The sequence below is a fragment of the Electrona antarctica genome (genome assembly GCF_951216825.1).
Source record: "Electrona antarctica genome assembly, contig: scaffold_120, whole genome shotgun sequence".
NCBI classification, from domain to species: Eukaryota; Metazoa; Chordata; class Actinopteri; order Myctophiformes; family Myctophidae; genus Electrona; species Electrona antarctica.
This window is the reverse complement of record NW_027638352.1, coordinates 199,879-212,004: the sequence shown is the minus strand read 5'-3', so window position 1 is coordinate 212,004 and position 12,126 is coordinate 199,879. Positions and strand designations below refer to the sequence as shown.

At 47.8% G+C, this 12,126-nt stretch overlaps 1 protein-coding gene across 1 annotated transcript in view; it reads left to right on the top strand.

Annotated features, from left to right (window-relative positions):
* Positions 1-1,556: 1,556 nt before the first annotated feature.
* LOC306918156 (uncharacterized protein) overlaps positions 1,557-12,126 on the top strand; it is a gene marked incomplete at both ends in the record, with an annotated part of 28,525 nt that continues 17,955 nt past the window's right edge. Inside the window, one exon of the mRNA XM_079531037.1 lies at positions 1,557-1,851. Coding sequence (XP_079387163.1) covers positions 1,557-1,851 — 295 coding nt within the window. The remainder of the gene's footprint in view (positions 1,852-12,126) is intronic.

The following is a 12,126-nucleotide window of genomic DNA, read 5'->3' as shown; positions in this document are numbered from 1 at the left end:
CCCCACATTGACACTTATTAACCCGCGGACCCCCATTAGAAGAGATATTCCAGGCAGGGACCCCCATAAGAGAAGATGTTTACGGCAGTGATTCTCAACCTGTTTAATTTCAAGGACCCCCAGTTTGACATGCATTAGTCTACAGACCCCCCATTTTGTCATTTCTATCTCTGGGACCCCCAATTTATATTGTAAAACCAATGTTAATTTAACTCTGAGAGTGTACAAATGTGTACAAGATTTGTACACTCAGAGTTACGGGCCCATAAGGGTCGATCTATTTTGTTCCTAATTTTCATTTAGCTGGGGACCCCCTCTCAAGGACCCCTAGGGGTCCCCGGAGCCCACTTTGGGAACCATGTTCATGTCGACCACCATGTAAGTATTTGTCCACACACGGACCCCCATCTGGAAAAAAATACATTAAGAAAATAAAATAAAATAATCACTAATAATAATAATCACTTTTTCCCAAGATTTGTTTTTCTTTTTGCGGAAAATAGCAGATCTACAAGCTCACAAACACCATCACGACGCGTTGTGAGCTTGTAGATCTGCTACATCCTCAAATAGCTGATGTATATTAGATTAAAAATTATATGTGGAGCTTCTTTCTTTTGGGCTTGTTTTCACAGACCTGGCATCTTATTTCTCTCACACTATCTGGCAACCCTGTAGTGTATAGTTTGCTGCTGCTCGTGTTGTTGTGTTGCTGTGTGCGTGTTTGTGCGCGTGTGTGTGTGTGTGTACGTGTGTTGTTGAACAGTGTTTTAATAAGACTAAAACACTAAGGTCTTAGTCGACTAAGACTAGACTCTAAGACTAAGCAAGTTCAGACCAAATAGGAGTCTTAGTGTAAAACTAAATATTTTCTGGCAAAAAAATAACATTGCACAGAGCACCGAAGTCTGACGTCAATACCGCTAGAGGGCGCTAAGTCCACGGGTTTGTGTACTTTCTCATTTGCATTATAGTCCCCATAGGAGGATCTTAGATCACCTCATATAAGAACTGTTTTATTTGTATTATAATCCCCATAGGGGGATCTTAGATCGCCTCATATAAGAACTGTTTTATTTGTATTATAATCCCCATAGGGGGATCTTAGATCACCTCATATAAGAACTGTTTTATTTGTATTATAATCCCCATAGGGGGATCTTAGATCGCCTCATATAAGAACTGTTTTATTTGTATTATAATCCCCATAGCGGGATCTTAGATCGCCTCATATAAGAACTGTTTTATTTGTATTATAATCCCCATAGGGGGATCTTAGGCTAGTTTTTACACAATTCTTATAGCCTATGAGACGATTCTAAGATGCCCCCATGTTATTCTCCATAGATAAAATCTTCCCCTTGGAACCAGGGGATGAGCGAGTGATCGCAGGACTTAGGCGCTCTACCAAGACTTAAGACTAAAAGACTAACATTTTAACATTTTGTCGACTAAGACTAGACAATTCCAGAAGACTAAATATCGGCCTAAGACTTAAATGGTGTTAATCAAAAGACTAAGACTAAACTAAGACTAAAACACAGCTGGTCGTCAAGATGTCTCCTAAAGGAGGTCACATGGTCCAGATGGAGTCTGTCCGGCTGGCCATCAATGAACACATGACGTCAGTGGTGGGAGAAGACATCCTGTGTGTTTTGGAGAAACAGCAGCGTGACAACAAGGCTTGTTGTTGTGTGAGTGTGGTCAGAGTGTTTGTGTTGGAGCGCCTCAGTGCGGCCGCCGGGTGGATGTGCAACCTCTTCCAGAGAGAGATGGAGACACTGGAAACTCTGCTGGACCATCAGTCAAAGCTGCTGGACATGGCTTTTAATGTGGACACACACACTGCAGGTAACACACACACACACACACACACACACACACACTGCAGTTATAGGCTATGTCCTTGGTCTGTAGGGAGTTTGCATACAAAGTTAACATATCAGTATTCTGACATTAACCCAGGGGCCGCATTAAGTGAAGGTGGGGGCCGCATGTGGCCCCCGGGCCGACAGTTGCCCATGTATGGTCTAAAGACTCATTGCCCTAGCCGCAATTTGCAACTCTAGATTATTTGTTATAATGTTATACATCTAGAGTTGCAATACCCTCCATTGACTCCCCATTCATCCACCAATACCCTCCATTGACTCCCCATTCATCACCAATACCCTCCATTGACTCCCCATTCATCCACCAATACCCTCCATTGACTCCCCATTCACCACCAATACCCTCCATTGACTCCCCATTCACCACCAATACCCTCCATTGACTCCCCATTCACCACCAATACCCTCCATTGACTCCCCATTCATCCACCAATACCCTCCATTGACTCCCCATTCATCACCAATACCCTCCATTGACTCCCCATTCATCCACCAATACCCTCCATTGACTCCCCATTCATCCACCAATACCCTCCATTGACTCCCCATTCATCCACCAATACCCTCCATTGACTCCCCATTCACCACCAATACCCTCCATTGACTCCCCATTCACCACCAATACCCTCCATTGACTCCCCATTCATCCACCAATACCCTCCATTGACTCCCCATTCATCCACCAATACCCTCCATTGTCTCCCCATTCATCCACCAATACCCTCCATTGACTCCCCATTCACCACCAATACCCTCCATTGACTCCCCATTCATCCACCAATACCCTCCATTGACTCCCCATTCATCCACCAATACCCTCCATTGACTCCCCATTCATCCACCAATACCCTCCATTGACTCCCCATTCATCCACCAATACCCTCCATTGTCTCCCCATTCATCACCAATACCCTCCATTGACTCCCCATTCATCCACCAATACCCTCCATTGACTCCCCATTCATCCACCAATACCCTCCATTGACTCCCCATTCACCACCAATACCCTCCATTGACTCCCCATTCACCACCAATACCCTCCATTGACTCCCCATTCATCCACCAATACCCTCCATTGACTCCCCATTCACCACCAATACCCTCCATTGACTCCCCATTCACCACCAATACCCTCCATTGACTCCCCATTCATCACCAATACCCTCCATTGACTCCCCATTCATCCACCAATACCCTCCATTGACTCCCCATTCATCACCAATACCCTCCATTGACTCCCCATTCATCCACCAATACCCTCCATTGTCTCCCCATTCATCACCAATACCCTCCATTGACTCCCCATTCATCCACCAATACCCTCCATTGACTCCCCATTCATCACCAATACCCTCCATTGACTCCCCATTCATCCACCAATACCCTCCATTGACTCCCCATTCATCACCAATACCCTCCATTGACTCCCCACTCATCCAATTTGCGTTGCGATCTGCTTGTATTAAACAACGTTAAACTCTTTGAAAACTCTTGTCTCCCCATTCATCACCAATACCCTCCATTGACTCCCCATTCATCACCAATACCCTCCATTGTCTCCCCATTCATCACCAATACCCTCCATTGACTCCCCATTCACCACCAATACCCTCCATTGACTCCCCATTCATCCACCAATACCCTCCATTGACTCCCCATTCATCCACCAATACCCTCCATTGACTCCCCATTCACCACCAATACCCTCCATTGACTCCCCATTCACCACCAATACCCTCCATTGACTCCCCATTCATCCACCAATACCCTCCATTGACTCCCCATTCATCACCAATACCCTCCATTGACTCCCCATTCATCACCAATACCCTCCATTGTCTCCCCATTCATCACCAATACCCTCCATTGACTCCCCATTCATCCACCAATACCCTCCATTGACTCCCCATTCACCACCAATACCCTCCATTGACTCCCCATTCACCACCAATACCCTCCATTGACTCCCCATTCATCCACCAATACCCTCCATTGACTCCCCATTCATCACCAATACCCTCCATTGACTCCCCATTCATCCACCAATACCCTCCATTGACTCCCCATTCATCACCAATACCCTCCATTGACTCCCCATTCATCCACCAATACCCTCCATTGACTCCCCATTCATCACCAATACCCTCCATTGACTCCCCATTCATCACCAATACCCTCCATTGACTCCCCATTCATCACCAATACCCTCCATTGACTCCCCATTCATCACCAATACCCTCCATTGACTCCCCATTCATCACCAATACCCTCCATTGACTCCCCATTCATCCACCAATACCCTCCATTGACTCCCCATTCATCACCAATACCCTCCATTGACTCCCCATTCATCCACCAATACCCTCCATTGACTCCCCATTCATCCACCAATACCCTCCATTGACTCCCCATTCATCACCAATACCCTCCATTGACTCCCCATTCATCCACCAATACCCTCCATTGACTCCCCATTCATCACCAATACCCTCCATTGACTCCCCATTCATCCACCAATACCCTCCATTGACTCCCCATTCATCCACCAATACCCTCCATTGACTCCCCATTCACCACCAATACCCTCCATTGACTCCCCATTCATCCACCAATACCCTCCATTGACTCCCCATTCATCCACCAATACCCTCCATTGACTCCCCATTCATCACCAATACCCTCCATTGACTCCCCATTCATCACCAATACCCTCCATTGACTCCCCATTCATCACCAATACCCTCCATTGACTCCCCATTCATCCACCAATACCCTCCATTGACTCCCCATTCATCCACCAATACCCTCCATTGACTCCCCATTCATCACCAATACCCTCCATTGACTCCCCATTCACCACCAATACCCTCCATTGACTCCCCATTCATCACCAATACCCTCCATTGACTCCCCATTCATCACCAATACCCTCCATTGACTCCCCATTCATCACCAATACCCTCCATTGACTCCCCATTCATCCACCAATACCCTCCATTGACTCCCCATTCATCACCAATACCCTCCATTGACTCCCCATTCATCCACCAATACCCTCCATTGACTCCCCATTCATCCACCAATACCCTCCATTGACTCCCCATTCATCACCAATACCCTCCATTGACTCCCCATTCATCACCAATACCCTCCATTGACTCCCCATTCATCCACCAATACCCTCCATTGACTCCCCATTCATCACCAATACCCTCCATTGACTCCCCATTCATCCACCAATACCCTCCATTGACTCCCCATTCATCACCAATACCCTCCATTGACTCCCCATTCATCCACCAATACCCTCCATTGACTCCCCATTCATCACCAATACCCTCCATTGACTCCCCATTCATCACCAATACCCTCCATTGACTCCCCATTCACCACCAATACCCTCCATTGACTCCCCATTCATCCACCAATACCCTCCATTGACTCCCCATTCATCACCAATACCCTCCATTGACTCCCCATTCACCACCAATACCCTCCATTGACTCCCCATTCACCACCAATACCCTCCATTGACTCCCCATTCATCACCAATACCCTCCATTGACTCCCCATTCATCACCAATACCCTCCATTGACTCCCCATTCACCACCAATACCCTCCATTGACTCCCCATTCACCACCAATACCCTCCATTGACTCCCCATTCATCACCAATACCCTCCATTGACTCCCCATTCACCACCAATACCCTCCATTGACTCCCCATTCATCACCAATACCCTCCATTGACTCCCCATTCATCACCAATACCCTCCATTGACTCCCCATTCATCACCAATACCCTCCATTGACTCCCCATTCATCCACCAATACCCTCCATTGACTCCCCATTCATCCACCAATACCCTCCATTGACTCCCCATTCATCCACCAATACCCTCCATTGACTCCCCATTCATCACCAATACCCTCCATTGACTCCCCATTCATCACCAATACCCTCCATTGACTCCCCATTCATCCACCAATACCCTCCATTGACTCCCCATTCATCACCAATACCCTCCATTGACTCCCCATTCATCCACCAACACCCTCCATTGACTCCCCATTCATCACCAATACCCTCCATTGACTCCCCATTCATCACCAATACCCTCCATTGACTCCCCATTCATCCACCAATACCCTCCATTGACTCCCCATTCATCACCAATACCCTCCATTGACTCCCCATTCATCACCAATACCCTCCATTGACTCCCCATTCATCCACCAATACCCTCCATTGTCTCCCCATTCATCACCAATACCCTCCATTGTCTCCCCATTCATCACCAATACCCTCCATTGACTCCCCATTCACCACCAATACCCTCCATTGTCTCCCCATTCATCACCAATACCCTCCATTGACTCCCCATTCATCACCAATACCCTCCATTGACTCCCCATTCATCACCAATACCCTCCATTGACTCCCCATTCATCCACCAATACCCTCCATTGACTCCCCATTCATCACCAATACCCTCCATTGTCTCCCCATTCACCACCAATACCCTCCATTGACTCCCCATTCATCACCAATACCCTCCATTGACTCCCCATTCATCACCAATACCCTCCATTGTCTCCCCATTCATCACCAATACCCTCCATTGACTCCCCATTCATCACCAATACCCTCCATTGACTCCCCATTCATCACCAATACCCTCCATTGACTCCCCATTCATCCACCAATACCCTCCATTGTCTCCCCATTCATCACCAATACCCTCCATTGTCTCCCCATTCATCACCAATACCCTCCATTGACTCCCCATTCATCCACCAATACCCTCCATTGTCTCCCCATTCACCACCAATACCCTCCATTGACTCCCCATTCATCCACCAATACCCTCCATTGTCTCCCCATTCACCACCAATACCCTCCATTGACTCCCCATTCATCCACCAATACCCTCCATTGACTCCCCATTCACCACCAATACCCTCCATTGACTCCCCATTCATCCACCAATACCCTCCATTGACTCCCCATTCATCCACCAATACCCTCCATTGACTCCCCATTCATCCACCAATACCCTCCATTGACTCCCCATTCATCCACCAATACCCTCCATTGTCTCCCCATTCATCACCAATACCCTCCATTGACTCCCCATTCATCCACCAATACCCTCCATTGACTCCCCATTCATCCACCAATACCCTCCATTGACTCCCCATTCATCCACCAATACCCTCCATTGACTCCCCATTCACCACCAATACCCTCCATTGACTCCCCATTCATCCACCAATACCCTCCATTGACTCCCCATTCACCACCAATACCCTCCATTGACTCCCCATTCACCACCAATACCCTCCATTGACTCCCCATTCATCACCAATACCCTCCATTGACTCCCCATTCATCCACCAATACCCTCCATTGACTCCCCATTCATCACCAATACCCTCCATTGACTCCCCATTCATCCACCAATACCCTCCATTGACTCCCCATTCATCACCAATACCCTCCATTGACTCCCCATTCATCCACCAATACCCTCCATTGACTCCCCATTCATCACCAATACCCTCCATTGACTCCCCACTCATCCAATTTGCGTTGCGATCTGCTTGTATTAAACAACGTTAAACTCTTTGAAAACTCTTGTCTCCCCATTCATCACCAATACCCTCCATTGACTCCCCATTCATCACCAATACCCTCCATTGTCTCCCCATTCATCACCAATACCCTCCATTGACTCCCCATTCACCACCAATACCCTCCATTGACTCCCCATTCATCCACCAATACCCTCCATTGACTCCCCATTCATCCACCAATACCCTCCATTGACTCCCCATTCACCACCAATACCCTCCATTGACTCCCCATTCACCACCAATACCCTCCATTGACTCCCCATTCATCCACCAATACCCTCCATTGACTCCCCATTCATCACCAATACCCTCCATTGACTCCCCATTCATCACCAATACCCTCCATTGTCTCCCCATTCATCACCAATACCCTCCATTGACTCCCCATTCATCCACCAATACCCTCCATTGACTCCCCATTCACCACCAATACCCTCCATTGACTCCCCATTCACCACCAATACCCTCCATTGACTCCCCATTCATCCACCAATACCCTCCATTGACTCCCCATTCACCACCAATACCCTCCATTGACTCCCCATTCATCACCAATACCCTCCATTGACTCCCCATTCATCCACCAATACCCTCCATTGACTCCCCATTCATCACCAATACCCTCCATTGACTCCCCATTCATCCACCAATACCCTCCATTGACTCCCCATTCATCACCAATACCCTCCATTGACTCCCCATTCATCACCAATACCCTCCATTGACTCCCCATTCATCACCAATACCCTCCATTGACTCCCCATTCATCACCAATACCCTCCATTGACTCCCCATTCATCACCAATACCCTCCATTGACTCCCCATTCATCCACCAATACCCTCCATTGACTCCCCATTCATCACCAATACCCTCCATTGACTCCCCATTCATCCACCAATACCCTCCATTGACTCCCCATTCATCCACCAATACCCTCCATTGACTCCCCATTCATCACCAATACCCTCCATTGACTCCCCATTCATCCACCAATACCCTCCATTGACTCCCCATTCATCACCAATACCCTCCATTGACTCCCCATTCATCCACCAATACCCTCCATTGACTCCCCATTCATCCACCAATACCCTCCATTGACTCCCCATTCTCCACCAATACCCTCCATTGACTCCCCATTCATCCACCAATACCCTCCATTGACTCCCCATTCATCACCAATACCCTCCATTGACTCCCCATTCATCACCAATACCCTCCATTGACTCCCCATTCATCACCAATACCCTCCATTGACTCCCCATTCATCCACCAATACCCTCCATTGACTCCCCATTCATCCACCAATACCCTCCATTGACTCCCCATTCATCACCAATACCCTCCATTGACTCCCCATTCACCACCAATACCCTCCATTGACTCCCCATTCATCACCAATACCCTCCATTGACTCCCCATTCATCACCAATACCCTCCATTGACTCCCCATTCATCACCAATACCCTCCATTGACTCCCCATTCATCCACCAATACCCTCCATTGACTCCCCATTCATCACCAATACCCTCCATTGACTCCCCATTCATCCACCAATACCCTCCATTGACTCCCCATTCACCACCAATACCCTCCATTGACTCCCCATTCATCACCAATACCCTCCATTGACTCCCCATTCATCCACCAATACCCTCCATTGACTCCCCATTCATCCACCAATACCCTCCATTGACTCCCCATTCATCACCAATACCCTCCATTGACTCCCCATTCACCACCAATACCCTCCATTGACTCCCCATTCATCCACCAATACCCTCCATTGACTCCCCATTCATCACCAATACCCTCCATTGACTCCCCATTCACCACCAATACCCTCCATTGACTCCCCATTCACCACCAATACCCTCCATTGACTCCCCATTCATCACCAATACCCTCCATTGACTCCCCATTCATCACCAATACCCTCCATTGACTCCCCATTCACCACCAATACCCTCCATTGACTCCCCATTCACCACCAATACCCTCCATTGACTCCCCATTCATCACCAATACCCTCCATTGACTCCCCATTCACCACCAATACCCTCCATTGACTCCCCATTCATCACCAATACCCTCCATTGACTCCCCATTCATCACCAATACCCTCCATTGACTCCCCATTCATCACCAATACCCTCCATTGACTCCCCATTCATCCACCAATACCCTCCATTGACTCCCCATTCATCCACCAATACCCTCCATTGACTCCCCATTCATCCACCAATACCCTCCATTGACTCCCCATTCATCACCAATACCCTCCATTGACTCCCCATTCATCACCAATACCCTCCATTGACTCCCCATTCATCCACCAATACCCTCCATTGACTCCCCATTCATCACCAATACCCTCCATTGACTCCCCATTCATCACCAATACCCTCCATTGACTCCCCATTCATCCACCAATACCCTCCATTGACTCCCCATTCATCACCAATACCCTCCATTGACTCCCCATTCATCCACCAATACCCTCCATTGACTCCCCATTCACCACCAATACCCTCCATTGACTCCCCATTCACCACCAATACCCTCCATTGAATCCCCATTCATCCACCAATACCCTCCATTGACTCCCCATTCACCACCAATACCCTCCATTGACTCCCCATTCACCACCAATACCCTCCATTGACTCCCCATTCACCACCAATACCCTCCATTGACTCCCCATTCACCACCAATACCCTCCATTGACTCCCCATTCACCACCAATACCCTCCATTGACTCCCCATTCATCCACCAATACCCTCCATTGACTCCCCATTCATCCACCAATACCCTCCATTGACTCCCCATTCACCACCAATACCCTCCATTGACTCCCCATTCACCACCAATACCCTCCATTGACTCCCCATTCACCACCAATACCCTCCATTGACTCCCCATTCATCCACCAATACCCTCCATTGACTCCCCATTCACCACCAATACCCTCCATTGACTCCCCATTCATCACCAATACCCTCCATTGACTCCCCATTCACCACCAATACCCTCCATTGACTCCCCATTCACCACCAATACCCTCCATTGACTCCCCATTCATCCACCAATACCCTCCATTGACTCCCCATTCATCCACCAATACCCTCCATTGACTCCCCATTCACCACCAATACCCTCCATTGACTCCCCATTCATCACCAATACCCTCCATTGACTCCCCATTCATCCACCAATACCCTCCATTGACTCCCCATTCACCACCAATACCCTCCATTGACTCCCCATTCACCACCAATACCCTCCATTGACTCCCCATTCACCACCAATACCCTCCATTGACTCCCCATTCACCACCAATACCCTCCATTGACTCCCCATTCACCACCAATACCCTCCATTGACTCCCCATTCATCCACCAATACCCTCCATTGACTCCCCATTCATCACCAATACCCTCCATTGACTCCCCATTCATCACCAATACCCTCCATTGACTCCCCATTCATCCACCAATACCCTCCATTGACTCCCCATTCACCACCAATACCCTCCATTGACTCCCCATTCACCACCAATACCCTCCATTGACTCCCCATTCACCACCAATACCCTCCATTGACTCCCCATTCATCCACCAATACCCTCCATTGACTCCCCATTCATCACCAATACCCTCCATTGACTCCCCATTCATCACCAATACCCTCCATTGACTCCCCATTCACCACCAATACCCTCCATTGACTCCCCATTCATCCACCAATACCCTCCATTGACTCCCCATTCATCACCAATACCCTCCATTGACTCCCCATTCATCACCAATACCCTCCTTTGTCTCCCCATTCATCCACCAATACCCTCCATTGACTCCCCATTCACCACCAATACCCTCCATTGACTCCCCATTCACCACCAATACCCTCCATTGACTCCCCATTCACCACCAATACCCTCCATTGACTCCCCATTCATCACCAATACCCTCCATTGACTCCCCATTCACCACCAATACCCTCCATTGACTCCCCACTCATCCAATTTGCGTTGCGATCTGCTTGTATTAAACAACGTTAAACTCTTTGAAAACTCTTTATGAAACGTTAAACTGTTTCATAAAAATCCACCGTAGACATGTTGTTGTTATGAGATACTTTCTGTCAAGAAATGTCGTGCTGTGATATATTTTGGTGTGGAAGTTTGGAAGCACTCGTTTATATTAACGGGTCGTGCTGCTGCTGCCTCCTGCATTATGTGAACATTAGAAACAGGTGGTACGCAGGGCCGTTCAGTGACTTCGACGAGCGCTTCCAAACTCCAACACTTAGAAAACACAGAATGTCTTGACAGAAAGTAGCTCATAACATGTCTACGGTGGATTTTTATGAAACAAAAAGTGTTAGGCTGCGCAACAGTGACACTTGGTTGTGAAAACCAACCACAAGCTATTTTTAGTGCTCGGACACAGCCCCACGGCCCCTCCTTAAGGTTGTTGTCTTTTCATTATTTAAAAATTAAACATTTTTATTATGTATTCATTGTTATGTATGAGGATATACACATCTCAAAATCAACAGTATTCATGTATATGAGGCAACCACTTCATATA